Here is a 14,980-nt window from a genome sequence, read left to right on the forward strand (position 1 = left end):
TTTTTACCAAATTAATGCCAATCCCCTAAAAGTGGCCGGTTTTATTCGGTTTATACTTTCCCAAACGGGTATTCGCCAACCCCCCCCCCCCCCCCCCCCCAGCATATCGCCTTCGTTACTGTATAACCTTCATAAGCAGTAGTCTCGTGAGCTGTTCCCACCAGCCAGGGTCCCTGCGAGCGCTTAATTTCACACGCTAACGCAACTGTCGCTCGTTTGTCTGTGCAGATAAGTGGATCGCCATGGCTTCAATAGACGCGCCTGGAAACGAGGGACTCATCACCTCCGTAACCAAGTATGTAGAGGCTTACATGGCAAACTACGATGGTTCGCATGACTTCAATCATATTCAACGTGTCCTCGGCCTTGCCAAGTACATCCACGCCCATGCCGACAATGCATCCGAGAGAGACGCGCAAGTCGTCATTCTCTCCGCCCTACTTCATGATGTCGGCGATAAAAAGTACCTAAAGCCAGGAGAAGATGCCTCGTGCCTAGTGAATGACCTTCTCATCTCGTATGGCGCCTCTGAAGAACTAGCCAAGAAAGTCCAGACCGTCTGCCTGGGTGTCAGCTACTCCAGCGAGATCAAGGATCCCGCTCGCGTCCAGGAGCTCATCAAGCTGTACCCAGAGCTTGCTGTTGTTCAAGACGCTGATCGTCTTGACGCCATTGGAAGCATCGGTATCGGCCGAGTCTTCACCTTCACTGGAGCGAGGACCAAGGCTTCCATGGCTGACTCGATTCAACACTTTCATGACAAGCTCTTGAAGCTTCAGAGCATGATGAAGACAGATATCGGACGACAACTAGCAGAGGAAAGAACCCAAAGGATGCAGGAGTTTCTTAAGTGGTGGGGGGAAGAATCAGCGTTTTCTGGTGTAGAATAAAATACCCACGATAGCTTAGATAGTGTCACAGTACAGTACTATATAGTGAGTGCAGAGACGTCAAGCCTTCGACTTGATAACTCGTCGTTACCTTTTGGTGGCGTAGTGGCATAGTACTGCACTCCTTATGTCATTCCGTGACAGATAGCATACATCCCTATTTACCGCAATAGACGAATTACACTGCATCGGCCACGAGAGTTCAACCGTCATCTGGCATACATAGATTGTATTCTCAGAGGAGTAGACTGCTAATTTACATATCAACAGACGACATTCGTAGTATGATGTATTACGGATGACGCGGCGAAGAGCATGCCTTTTGTTAGGGCCTGTGGATGTGTCCCATTTACACAGCTCCTGGACTCTTCCCCCAAATACTACTCTGGCTTAAAATGGGGGAAGCCGTAAAACCTATGATCCGCGTATAGATATACCATACTTTCAGATCAGCTTTCATGAGATCCCATTGCCCTGTCGCTGATATTTATCTAAAGCATCCCAGGTTTGCAGCCTTATACCACGCGTTGTCCAGTAGTCGTGGGACTTTTCGCCAATTACTAATAGTCACTTAACTACTCTATATATATATATTTGTTAAAGAGAGTGTAACAAGGATCATTTCATCTATAATACTAATGAGACTGTCTTGTGTGTGGTCGAGGGTGTGATTGAAGTAGGTAGGTACATGGCCTCTATACATGGGTATATAAGTATAATGACTGCTTCCTACAGATGAGCCAAAAGCGAATAACCATATAGCGCTGAAAGGAATCGAACCTAACCTGACTATATGCCCCCTCTGGTCATGGCACCCTAACTCCTACCTAGGTCTTCTGCCTGAAAGACATACATAAACGCTATCACGGCTTATGCTCCTAGCCCAATCGGTCTTGTGGCGGCTTATTTCGCCTAACGTGTAATTGAAATGAAAAACTCATTACCTACCCTGCCTCAAGGTTTTGTCACCATAACTGCACCTTTATTTACCTATCGTGATCATGATAATCATCTAAACGAGAAGTATTGCATCCCTGATGGAATCCTTTTTGGAGGGGATTTGTTGCCGTTTGCTGATGGTCAGCATGTCGTAGCCGTAAAATTATGGCGTAACCCATCTTCTCCACGAGGATGCCCTTACATCGGGACAATATCGTAAAATATCGTACATTTCTGTTTCGTTTTCTTGACTTATACTCCAATATAGTTGGGTTCGCCTCGTCCTGACTCTTTGTGGCTTTGACTTGTACATTCTATTGTTCATCTCTGCGGCAGCCATCGTCGCAGGTCCACTCACTAACCCAATCAAATCTAGAAAATGGCTATGCACTTTCCTCTACATGAGGCCGCGAAAGAAGGAGAGAAAAGTGTGGTATACCAATTGTTGACAGCGGGCGCAGATGTCAATGAGAAGGACGTGGGAGATGGCCGTACGGCGTTATTATGGGCTGCTGCAGGTGGCCACGAAACAGTGGTGAAGATGCTGCTTGCACAAGACCACATTGTACCAGACTATAAGGATCAGGAAGGTCGGACACCCCTATCGTGGGCCGCAGGAAAGGGACACGAAGCAGTGGTTAAGCTGCTACTCGCAGATACCCGAGTCGACCCAGATTCCAGAGATGAAAACGGTTGGACGCCGTTATCTTGGGCTACGGATAATGGCCAGGATGGAAGCAAGATAGTGCGTTTATTGCTCGCAAAAGACGGCGTCAATCCAAATACCAAGGACTCGGGCGGCCGAACACCTCTATCGTGGGCCGCTGAGTATGGTTATAGGTCAATAGTAGAGGCTCTGCTGAAGAAACCTGACATTGATCCAAACCCCCAAGACTCGAGCGGCCGGACACCGCTATTATGGGCTATGGAAAATGGACATAGTGAAATAGCAAGTCTACTGTTTGCAAAAAACGGCGTTCATGCAGACTTCAAAACACGAAATCTACAAACGCCATTATTGTGGGCTGCAAAAAACGGCGATGGTAAAATAACAAGCTTGCTGCTGGAAAACGAGACACTCGATCTAGAGTTCCAGGACTCGAATGGCCGGACGCCCCTGTCCTGGGCTGCAGAGAATGGCCACGAAACAGTGGTAAGTCTGTTGCTTGCGAAGGGCGGTGCTAACCCAGTTACTTGGGATCACAACCAACGGACACCGCTCTGGTATGCAGCGGAAAAGAGGCACGAGAAAGTGGCGAAGCACCTCGCTCAGAAAGATAATATCACATTGCATATCGCCATCCAGGAAAGGAAGCCGGCGCTGGTCGAGTTTCTTCTCTATGTTGGGTCTAATGTCAATGCTCGCGACAAGAGGGGTATGACTCCGCTCCGGCTAGCTATTCAACGCAAGGATCCCCAGCTCGTTGAAACACTGCTTGAATATATGGCACAGCCGACAGATATCACAATCGAACAATGGCGTGCTACATATAGGAAAGAACCGACAGATGTTCTTCAGCTATCTGAAGATCATGATAAAATGATAAGTGTGCGGTTCGTACCGGGGGAGGAATTACCCTTAGCGTATCCTAAGAACGAAAAGCACCTATTGTATGTTATGCCCCTTTTATGCCTATAGCTCCTAACATCCCCCAGTGCATGTGCGGATGAGTCTTTCTGGTTGAAGGTGCCAATAATCAGTCCGAAACAGCGTCTGGCGCCTAATACGTTGCGAACTTGTTTCTACGACTGGGATGGTGGTCATGGCGTTGATGTTTCCGTTTCTATTTGGTTTCCCTACGATCAGAGCCTATCGAGCAAGCACTTTAGTATGCTTGAGGGAGTCAAATGCAGCATAGCTTGGAAGATAGTAAGGCCTACAGATCCAAATAACGAGCCATGGAGGTCAATGGCTTACTTCAGTATGCTGCCAAATGGTTGGATACCAAGCGACGGTCTTGATTTCTTCAAGCAGTTTCTACTCTATTTAAGTAGAATATGGCTAGACCTATGTCAGCGGGCTGACAAGCACCTAACTGAAAGCGTGAGCTACCAGCAACACCAACCCTACTAACCACATTAATGGTGCATACTAACTAGAAATCCAATCTAGCGTCTTGATCAGCTTCGATCCGAAGGCAAAAGTCCCGATCTGATGCGTCGTCTCGCAAAGGATGCGCAAAAATGGGTTGAGCTTCGAAGCATCTTGCAAGATCAGGTCCGTGGTGCGAAGGAGTTTGTTACGGACTACTGTCAATACTTCAACGCAAATAATACCCCTGAGGACCTACAGTCAGTTATAGAAGAATTTGAACAAAACACCAACACCCGTATCGGCCAATTAGACCAAACAAGCAGAGATCTCCTACAAATTGTGAGTGTACTTGACTGCCTTCTTGAGAGACCGGAGCTCATCATTATCTTTAGGAATTTGCATGGGCTTCAATCACGGAGACCAGAATCTCAACTAGACTGGGACAAAATGTCATGCTGCTCACATATGTCAGCATCTTTTATCTCCCCTTAGCATATTGTGCTGTCAGTTCCACAAACTTACTCTCTTATTATTTACGAACGTTTTCGCATAACCGTCCCGTGAACAATACTGATTTAGAACTGGATAGGCGCTCTGGGCCATCCCAAATATTAATGAAGGTAGTACGAGAAACCCCTTTATTATCACCTCGGTAATTGTTGGCTTGGTAACCTTGCTTATCGCCTTCAATCTCGAGAAACTCTTGGGATCTATTGGACAGGTGTACAACTACTGGCGTACAAAGGTGATCGAAGATATGCGAAGCGATAAAAATTGGAAAGAAAAAGGGGAAAGGCTTGAAGACCTAAACCCTACCTGGAAGAATCCATCTGAGTGGTGGCTTTTTGAATACATGGCATACAAGGGAACTGGGTTATTAACTGGAAGGAGGCGAAATAAAAGGGAGCAGCCAAAACTGAATACCGGAGGCACTTGCTAATACGCCTCAAAGATTGCTTTGAGTGAGATAAAATAAGTGATCTATTAATGATAATAATTTGGGTGTCTTAATAGTAGAATAATTTCAAATAAGTACTAGGAATTATCTACATTATAGTAGTAGCGTATGAATCATTGATATTCCAAAGAAAGTTAAATTCTTCTCAGAAAGACCAGACAGTGCGGGAACAGCAACCGTGCGGTACTATATTGACACTTATTGTTGCATGATCGTCTGTAGCTGTAGGCTTATAATAGTAGCCCTAAGGCCGTGAGATCATCATAAACAGGTTATTATTCAGAATGATACAGGTGACGACTGCGCCAGGCAAAAACGATATAATAGAAGCATCTGTCAGATAGCGCCCAGGATTGAGCCAACGAGCCGGAACGAGAAATTATGGAAAAACAGCAGTATAACCTCCCATATCGTAAAAGCAGCAACAGAAAACAAGTGACATCTTAAGGCTGGCGAACGTTATGGACAGCCAGGGACAAGCGTGTGACGGTATTTTGTTCCGTCCAGCAAACAGTATTATGGAGATCTCTGTCCGACACCACCTGTGCCATGTCATTTCGGTGCGCAGCAACTTATCAGTTAATCTTTTCCGCCTCGGATACCTTTACCCACATATCCTTCTCGATGAAAACACTATAACTCCGAGATTTCCACGGACTAGTTGGCCTGGCCACTTGGAAGTCAAAAGTGCGAAGCAACTAGACGAGGGCGTCAGTCCAGCCATAGACTTCTCACATAAACCAAGTACGAACCTCGAACAAAACCTTGTGCAATTCCATGAATGCTACTGATTTTCCCGAGCACTGAAATCTACCGTAACCAAATCCAAGCTCCACCATCTTTTCCAACTCCGTCCTTTTCTGATCATCGGCTTCGTAAAAGCGTTCTGGCCGGAAAATGGCTGCGTCCTCGCCAAAATGGGCAGTTGACGAGAAGATAGACGACGTGTTCATCCCGATCACCGTACCGCCCGGTATAAAACTTCCATTTACCACGTCGCCTTCTGGTGGAACTGACTTAGGAAAGAGACCAGGAACAGGTGGACGCATTCGAAGCCCCTCATATACAACAGCCTAATGGCGCATCAGCCACTACTTTATATGAAGTCTTTAGAAACGCACCTCAAGATACGGCAGCCGTTTGGCTTCTTCAAACTTGATCGGGCTGTCAACTTTTCTATCGATCACCGCATCACGTATCTCTTGCTTGAGTTGGATATATACTCGAGGGCATGTTATGATATGAAGCATGGTAATACGAAGAGCCGAGGCCGTTGTCTCGGACCCCGCGATAATCAAGAATAGACCTTCTGCCTCAGCTTGATCTTTGGTTAGGCCATTACGGATCCATGAGCCCTTTGGACCTGTTAGATAAGCGTTCTAAACTTCGATTTCACTAGCGAGACTTACCAGGAGATCTCTCTGAACCATTGCGCCTGGATCATATCTCTTGCTAACATATTCTCGTGCTATCCTGTGAAATTAGTCAGCCAACTACACATTTTCACCGGCGTATATATCCTATTACCCCATAAGCTTGCCCATACCCTGGGAATCAGTCACTGATGGGCCAAAAAGTTTTAATGACACCGGGTTGAGCAGAATATCTCGAACAAGCGGGATGTCAACCATCAAGGCAAACTTTGGCCAATTATCGCGAACCTCCTTGAGAAAGCTATACAGGTCCTCATTAGCCTTGAGGTACCCATATTCTTGTCCAAAGGCTACTTTTGTGATCACATCCATCGTGAAGTAGCTCATTAGGGGAGCTAGGTCGATAACACTGGAGGGATTGCTCGACATGTTTTGTCGAATATTGGCAATCAGTGCTTTCACTTGCTCATCCATTCCAGGCTCAAGAAGTGGGATTTCTCGCCCCTTGAATGATGCTCCTATTTGAGACTTCAACTTGTCGTGTGCTGGAATATCCAGTGTAGTAAACATCACATCGCGGTACGGATTAAACCTGGTCCCTACATACCACCGACCCTTACCGTACACGCCCCTAACAGCGGCAGCTCTTTTTAAGAACTCAGGATCATCCGTTGTTAGCTCGTTTGGGCCAATTCTGACCAATGGACCATACATTTTGCATAGGTCTCGATAGACATAGTCTTGTATGTCAAAAGCGGATTAGCCCAGTCTGTTAGCAGCATACTTCGCAATTATGGTAACCACATTTTTGGGTTCAAGATGTCATGACATACTGTGGCAATAGTAAGTTCTGGAAAACAATAAAACTTTCTGATAAGACCAATGTCTCACAGTCAGCACAGTAGGCTTTAATACGTACCGTTGCTGAGTACCCCCTGCTGTCCTGGCAAGCCATAAATAGGAGAATTTGGCTAGAAACGGCCCTGGAACATGTCGCAGCCTGTACCAGGTGATGATGGACGAAATCAGATACCATAGTAGAAAGCTTCCCCAAGCCAAATGGATAAATCCAATACCCATCGACTTCTCCATTAGGAGGGATATCATCTTTGATTATTTTTTATCTCTTGCTTGCGGGGATATGTTGAACGTAGTACAAGACAGGAGGTCCGCGAGAAATGAAGAAGTCGCAATCATTCCAATATTTGAACTCTTTATCTTCTCGATCACATGAATAACATGATACTACTTCGTAGGCACACGATCATCAATTGCTACACTCATCAACTGCTGCATGGCGGGCAAGACAATGATTGGTAGTAGTAGATAGGGGTAAGCTCATCACATCGCTTGATTCGCTAAAGGATATACGGTAGGGTAACAATGAAACGACAATTGACCAACCTCAAGAGTTTCTACTGCGTTTCTTCTGCGCCCAGGTCAAGCTCTATAGTGTCAGCATGACGACGAGATGCTAGATGACGTGGCGCAAAAGCTGCGGTTTGATAGCCCTACACGAAAATCGAAACCACTGCTTAGGGACGTCATGAAAGATAATGAAATGATCAACTCATAAGAACTAACATATTATACCTAGGCACTCCATCCACTGTTAAGTCACTCTGCTAGATGTAGGCGAGGATCTGCGCGAGGAGAATAGTTAAGCGTTATAAGATATGAGATTTGGACGGTCCTGCAGAATACCCATGTTCTTGGCTGAATCATTAAATTTCCATTCTTCAGGATCCCCCAACTTACATGTGATTAGTCCTCAATACCTATTATGGCCTCAACCGGTTTGTCTGTTCCGCATCCTCTGCACTGCACGGATTATCATAGGTGCAGAGATATATCGAATGAAGGAAATGAAAGTCATAGTTAGTGTTCAATCACTACAATTTAGCGTTGCATGCGGAGCCATCGTGACCCATCTGCGAACCTACTCACTATACGCTTTTACCGATCGATCAATCAAGACGCATTCCGCTCATACTTACTCTACCAAAAAGGCTTCCGCAGTTTGCAACCCACCGGTAACCACCCTACAAGCTAGCATGGCGATAATGGCCCTCTGCTTCATGAGGGGTTCTTTGATATTGACTGCAATAGCATATGAGATCCTCGCCCCATCGGATGTCAGGTTCGCCACCTCGCCCACGATGGCCGCAGCCTGCTCTGTGCTGGCGGGCTTCTGGCTCAGCTCATAGAGGTGCCAGCCCGTGACAAATAGCTCCGGGATGACGAGGATCGAGTCAACAATGGCGCTCGTGGCGCGCCCGTCGTTGACGGCGAGCGCCGAGAAGCCACTACCCGCGACGGCCAGCTTGCCCTGTACCGGACCGCTGAAGATAATGGTGGACACGAGGCCCGCTGCCGTGCAGGCCTTCGCTACGGCGCTTACGGCCGTGTTCTCCACGGGCAACGAGGGCACGAGGAACTCAGCTGCTCCGGACAATGCTGAGCCTACGCCACCCAAGATCGCAGCTGGTAGAGCGAAGGGGTTGTCGCCGGTAGGAGACTCTGCTTCGAAGCCGACCAGGAAGCATCCTACGAGGGTGGTAAAGCCAGAAGTGGCATGTCCGGCGATGTGCACAATCTTCGCGAGCTCGTGTGGAAGCGTCACGGCGCTGGACTTAGCTGCGCCATCGACGGTCTTTCCAAAGAGTCCCGCGAGGTCCTCCCAGGTTGATGCCGACTTCAGCGCGTTCACGTTGTCATTGTCGGGGAACGGGGCCTCACCGTTGGCGATCTTGTAGACAACGGTGAAACTCACAGCGCCAATCCAGGCGAACAGGTCGAAGAAAGAGATGCTGGGCACACCAATGAGTTCGAGGATCTCTGAGATGATGGGGATGTAGATCTTGGTGTCGAGCAGGTCGAGGACGGTGTTGGCTACGGCCGAGAGTGCGTCTAGCAGCGCGTCGATGACGACGCGCGCGGATGAGAGCATGCCTTCGCCAAGGATGGCTGCGATCTGCTTGATGGCGTCTGTGACACTTAGCGAGGTGATGTTAGTGGCTACCTCTTGCAGCTTGGTGTATACCGCGCTGAGCACTGCCCCTTCATTCGACACGGCCGTGAGCAGGGCATCAATGGTGTCTTGGACTATGTCAGCTGTGGCTCTTGTCTCTGTGACCGTCATCTGGCCGAAGTTGTTCTTGAAGTGGTTTGCGAAGGACATCGAGGAGGCTGTCTGGTCTTTCGCTGGACTGGTCGCGCTGACGCCGGGCGGCTTCGAGGCTACGTCGCCTAGGGGCGTCCAGTCTCCCAATCCGGCCCATTGGCTCAGCGTCTTCTCAACCTCGACGATCTCATTGTCAAAGAGAGTCTTTACGGCACCGAGTCCATCGACCTGGTACTGCAGGTACAGCCGCGAGACGTTGTGCAAGACGTCCTTAGTCCGCGTGATGTCATCCCAGGCGAAGAGGAACTTGACAAACTCAATCAAGTCCTCGATGGCCGTCTTGATGACGTTGAATATCCACTCGAGAGCGCCGGCGATGGCGTCCACCGTGTCCAGTACAGCGCGGTACACTTTGCCCGCGATCTCAGCGATGAAGTGCCACGCATTTGTCGCCGCGTCCTGGATGATGTCGATAAAGGCTTCAACGCCGGACTTGAGCCATTGGAACAGATCACCCGCTGCCATGGCGATATCGTCTAGAAAATCCTTGTATCGCGGAGACGCGAGGAACTGCGTCGCGGGGACTACCTCTGGATGGGTCTGTTTCAACCTCCGTGCGCTTGTGGTAGACGGCGGCTTCACGCCGTCCCATACGCCCTTGAGGCTACCCATCCTGGAGGCCACTACTTGCAGATCGCCTTGACTTGTTGAAGAGTCAATCAGGGGGGCATAGCCTGGATCTCCGACATACCCTCCAGCCGTAGTCTTTGTTGGGTACGAAGCTTTGCGAAGAGCATCTTCGGAGTTGAGGGCAGCAATCTTGTCAAAAGCATAGTTCATCGGATCGATGATGTAACTGATAATATCATTCTCAATCGCAACTGTGAGTATTGCAGCATTGAGGTCGTTAGATGCTTCGACTATGGTCAATGTGCCAGACTTATCCGTAGAAACTTTCACAGGCGTTGGACCGACGACGTAGTAGAGACCGTTGATGTACAGCGGAGTGGCCGAATCGGCTGATACTTGCACATTGGCATTCGCAACGGGCAATTGATCGTCGTTGTTGATTACTATCGTGGTAGTGTAGGAGTTAAACGCTATTGGTTTCACATCCGCCGGCGCAGGAATCGCCAGTTCCTGAGATCGCCACACCTTGGCATTCGTGCGAGATGCTTGTGCCAAGCGCCAGAACTTACCCTTGCCCGCAGCGAAGACGGTATTGCCTCCGTCGATCTTGTTGGTGTATGGCGATATGTGCTCAATTCCTTTCAAAATCGGTACGACTGCGCTCCAGGAGCCGGGCTGGGAGAGTTGTGATGTTTGGCATGAGATGTAGAACACCTCGTTGCTTGAATTAGTACCCCAGACTAAGCTTTCTGTTAGTAATTGCGTTTCCTAGCCTACGACACTGTGCCAAGTTAAAAAATGACTTACGGGTTGTCACACCCCCTTGGGTCATGGCGAATAGCTGATCTGTACCAGATAACGTATCACTGACAACAAGGGGTTGTGCCGTGGCACTATCTTGTTGTTTATCTGGTGCGAATCGATAAAGCGTTGTACCACTAATAGCGAAGAGGTCCGTGGATGTGTAGAACTCGGACGAGGGATCCGAATAGCGAGCAGTAGCGATTGAAGACGGCAGTGCCCCTCCAGGCAAGCCTAAGCGTCTTGGTAAAGCTGGGCCTTCGCCGAAGACATTCTGAATGGGTACATAGACCAGTTGAGCTTCACCAGCAGTCTGCCCTGATGTATAGACGCCATCGACGTAGCCGTTTCTGACTTGGCCAACACAGCTCTGATAGCTTCCACCTTCGATGTCAACCGGCACATCCGTCTTGACCCAATAGCGCCCAGTGGACTTGGCCGGGTCAACATGATATCGAGCAATGTTTTTACTGGAGCCTCCGAGCCGGTCGATGTCCACTATAAGAAACTGGAAGCCGGACATGGTCTCGGTGAACATGACGCTGACAATCGAGATCGCCGACGGATTTTCGGCAACAGCATCAAAGTTGACGCGCGTCCAGGACGGGTTAGAAGTCCACGATGTATCGGAGCTACTGTTGCCCAGCGAGATAAAAAGGTAATCTGTGGTGCCATCTTGTATGGCTAGAGCGAGACTGATAGTCCCGTCCAGCGCGCTCTGTCCGGCATCGAAGGTATCCACGCTCACATTGCTAGCGCCTGGGAACTGCGATGAGATGAGGGAAGAAGACAGGTCGCTAAGAACCCATCCGGTCTTCGCTTTACCACTCTGCTCCTTGATGACGCGCAAGGCTCCCGAAGTGTCGATGGAGAAGAGAAGCGCAAGGCCATTGGAAGCTTGGAGAGCTTCGAATCTTTCCGTTGGCGATACAATTTGACCCTGGGCATAATTCTCCATCATCTCGGAAGAATGAGTGAGCGTAAACCCAGGAGACGCCCCCGCGGCAGCCGAGGCGTCGGTCGCCCTGAGTTCACGGAGCTTGCGTTTCGACTGGCTGGGGTCTACATAAGTTATAGCACACACCAGGTCCTGGTAGTTGGAAAAGTCGACAGACTTGTACGTGAACACCTTGGAGCCCGGGAAGATGAAATCCTGCAACTGGTCGAACGGGACGGCATCTAGCTGGGTGAGCTCAATATCATGCAGCTTGTCCTTGATGCTAGTAATTGCGGTATCAATACCAGTAAAAAAGTTGATAAAGCCACCCGCATCGGGGTTTTCCGAATCATCCCTCAGACTCGTGCCGCTGAAGGCGATCTGTAAGCCGCCTGTCTGGGACACGGAGGTTGTGTAAGTGTCAGTCCGTGTCATGTCATAGACGTTACAATCCTCGGAGGTAGCATCGAAGCACAGCCACATGTAAATCTTGATATGCTGGACCACCGTGATAGTAGAGTTGATGAACTTGACATCGCATTCATAAGTAGATGCCACTTCAACGCCGCAGTAAGAAGCACCGGCCCAATCCTCGGAAAGCTGCTTCCAGTTATACTCCAGGCGGATAACATTCTCGCCTGACGCAGTGACTTCAGCTTTGGTGGGCTCTTGATAGGATGTCAAATGCAGTAAGACACTGCCTGAGACGGAAATTGGGTTGGCTGTGGCAGTGGGCTCAATTTTGATCATGCCATTTCTGGCTATCGGGATGATCTGGGGCAAGAAGTGGGCTATATATTTAACATACTGGAGTCAGTAAATGTCAGATAGGGAAAGGTGCCCAGTTAATATTTTGAGAGTAAGCAGGAAGAATGTGACCCGAAACCCGACTAAAAGGAGAATAAGTGACTCCAGAGAACTAACCTGCCAGGGTAGATCGGTTGACCGAGATCGCCCCGCTTTCATTATCTACCTCCGTTGGGAGCACCCAGTTCCAGCTAAAACTTGCGGTTCCCGGAAGTTTGTTGTTGTTGGCAGCGCAGAGGTAGTCTAGCGTGGTGACATTTGTTTGCTCCGTTGTGGGGTTGTTGATTACCACACCGTTGGCGTCTTTGAGTTGGGAAACCTCTGTAGCTCGCTAGAGTTAGTAACTACTCCTTGAGGAAAACTAGATGGGCTCTTAGAACTGCTGCATACTCCTAGATACATCGGCTACGCTTCAATATGATAAATTTTCTCTAAATTGCGATGAGTAGAAAAGGATGATTTCAGGGGTACATACGTCGCTCGAACGCCGTCATCTGAAGTTGCGAGGGATCTGGTGTTTGCACTGTCGCGGACACTGATAGCAGTGGCCATCCGCGCTCCTTAGCGGCTTTGCTGTATAGATTTGTCCAGGTCTTCGTAAGCACATACTCTGCGTTGGAGTCAGCTGGTATGCCGCCAATAGATGGAACATCCTGAAGTGCTGCGTTGTCAAGGTCGAATAGCAGTTGCTGCAGGCTAAAAGCGGTAGCCGAAAGATTTTCCAATTGTCGCTTCAGTGCCTCTTTTTCATCAGGGTGGTTGTTGAAGTAAGGGGTGTCCAGACTTTTGTCCAGATTTGCCATTACGAGGTCAACTTCAGCATTGATGTACCACGGTGTACCCAGTGGTTGAGTCCAAACATTCCAAGTGCCGGGATTTCCCCAGCCGCTTGGAGGTGTGTTCTGAATGATTGTGAATTGTGAGCAGTAGAGCTTCACTGCTACATCGCTAGCGCTATCTCCAAGCGTCACCATAGGCGGTAAATTCTTGGGTAAGATGCCTGGAGGGAGGCCAATTTGCATCTTGATTCCAATATTGAACATGGCAGTAGTAACAGGCGCTATCCTAGGATCATCATAAGGCGTCCCAGCAGGGATATCGAAGGGATTCACGCCATTTGTCTTTTCTATGACCTCTTCGAGGGTGGCTTGGATGTTCGGGGCTCCAGCCGTGGGATCAATTAGGAAACAAAAATACATCACTGGTTGGCCGCCCTCAGCTAAGAAAGCCAGAAGCCCCGAATTAATACTGGCTTGAGTTGTGGCTACGACAAAGTCGTAACCATACTTTTCACTGGATAAGTTTGAAGCGTCGACAGGCATGGTGAAGGTTTTTATTCTTTCTTATCTTTTTTACTTGTTTCTCATTCTGCTAGGAAGGGAATAAGGGAAAAGTGCAGTGCAAAGTCTCAGAGTCGAAGAAAACCGAAAAGGGGGCAATGAAGCAATAATTGTCAATGCTAAATGTTTAGATAAGGCGATATCGTTGCCTAGAAGCAACACTAGATATCTTTGTGAGAATTTGCCTGATTCTACTGCCACTAAAATAGAAAGATGGTACCGTGCGTGATGAGTGACCTTTATATAGACTCTCGGTATCGAGCTTCCTAACCCCCCGGCGCATAATATTACGATATAGTGCCCCTTTTCTGATAACAATATACTCCCTGAAGTTGTTTGGAAGCGGGGTTAGTGGCGAGGCATGAACAGGACGACGTGCTGCGGTACGGTCTCATCCAAAGATTTTGGCCAACAAGAATCAATACGTCATTAGTGCATCAATTAAACATGAGAACCACTTGAGTTTGTCAGGGGACAATAATACAACAATGGAACATCCCCCTGCAGTTCTGTTGGTGGACGACGGAGGGAACATTACAAATTCATTATGCGTAGAGATGCAGGTAGCTGAATTGGGTGATTAATGTCTTGTTTTGAGGTAATATTGGATTGGATTATATTAAGTATCACTCACTATACAGCTATGGATTGATGTCTATTTCTTGTCAATGAAGTCTATATTTAAACTCATCTGCTCTCTATGACTGTTCTACGGCGTAAAGCTTACTACATCACTGATTCGGCAGTTAGTCAACACTTCAGCATAATACAATACACAGGGAGTGTCCAGAGAATCGGTAATTATGCTATGGGGGAAATTAGTCTGAATATGACAGTGAATTCAAAGCTCGATAGTGAGTTAAATTACCCTAGTCCAGGTGTGTCCCCCTTTTTCATACACAGAGTCATACTTTCTTCAGTTAAGGGGTGAATATGCATCGGTGAAGACGCTTAGTCGCTGTTATCACGGCTTGAGAACGCTGAAAATTTACCTTTGCTGAGATACTTGTTCACATGCTTTCCACATTTACAAACCTCCCGCTTGGATCCTGAACCCAGTGCCAAGCCTTATTTCAGTGAACACCCCGCACCTCATATAAGGGAGCCCTCAAGGAGTGCGGCAAGATTTCACGTAAAAAGGTTGGA

The 14,980-nt window shown here is 48.2% G+C and overlaps 5 protein-coding genes across 5 annotated transcripts; 2 read left to right on the forward strand and 3 right to left on the reverse strand.

The window, feature by feature from the left end:
* Positions 1-112: 112 nt before the first annotated feature.
* F5B22DRAFT_328218 (HD domain-containing protein) lies at positions 113-1,171 on the forward strand. The gene has a single exon (XM_047970776.1). It carries the CDS (start codon positions 243-245, stop codon positions 888-890), a length of 648 nt encoding a protein of 215 aa, XP_047828369.1. The 5' UTR covers positions 113-242; the 3' UTR covers positions 891-1,171.
* Positions 1,172-3,920: 2,749 nt separating this feature from the next.
* On the forward strand, positions 3,921-4,931 carry F5B22DRAFT_328250 (uncharacterized protein). Its single transcript, XM_047970777.1, has 3 exons — positions 3,921-4,203; positions 4,257-4,331; positions 4,454-4,931. The coding sequence occupies exons 1-3, from the start codon at positions 3,985-3,987 to the stop codon at positions 4,802-4,804; spliced, it is 645 nt and encodes a 214-aa protein (XP_047828370.1). The 5' UTR covers positions 3,921-3,984; the 3' UTR covers positions 4,805-4,931.
* A 466-nt stretch (positions 4,932-5,397) lies between these two features.
* Positions 5,398-7,275, reverse strand: F5B22DRAFT_638050 (pisatin demethylase; the record flags this gene model as incomplete). Its single annotated transcript, XM_047977531.1, has 6 exons — positions 5,398-5,520; positions 5,575-5,895; positions 5,944-6,177; positions 6,232-6,295; positions 6,350-6,935; positions 7,128-7,275. The coding sequence occupies 6 exons, from the start codon at positions 7,273-7,275 to the stop codon at positions 5,398-5,400; spliced, it is 1,476 nt and encodes a 491-aa protein (XP_047828371.1).
* A 290-nt stretch (positions 7,276-7,565) lies between these two features.
* Positions 7,566-12,539, reverse strand: F5B22DRAFT_328298 (uncharacterized protein). The gene is made up of 3 exons (XM_047970778.1): positions 10,757-12,539; positions 7,789-10,689; positions 7,566-7,729 (listed from the first exon to the last, which is right to left on the reverse strand). Exons 1-2 carry the CDS (start codon positions 12,435-12,437, stop codon positions 8,189-8,191), a joined length of 4,182 nt encoding a protein of 1,393 aa, XP_047828372.1. The 5' UTR covers positions 12,438-12,539; the 3' UTR covers positions 7,566-7,729; positions 7,789-8,188.
* A 301-nt stretch (positions 12,540-12,840) lies between these two features.
* On the reverse strand, positions 12,841-13,351 carry F5B22DRAFT_328299 (uncharacterized protein). Its single transcript, XM_047970779.1, has one exon. The coding sequence runs from the start codon at positions 13,295-13,297 to the stop codon at positions 12,956-12,958; it is 342 nt and encodes a 113-aa protein (XP_047828373.1). The 5' UTR covers positions 13,298-13,351; the 3' UTR covers positions 12,841-12,955.
* Between the last annotated feature and the right edge of the window lie 1,629 nt (positions 13,352-14,980).

Source organism: Xylaria bambusicola (assembly GCF_022495145.1).
Source record: "Xylaria bambusicola strain CBS 139988 unplaced genomic scaffold F5B22scaffold_39, whole genome shotgun sequence".
In the NCBI taxonomy this organism is placed as follows: domain Eukaryota; kingdom Fungi; phylum Ascomycota; class Sordariomycetes; order Xylariales; family Xylariaceae; genus Xylaria; species Xylaria bambusicola.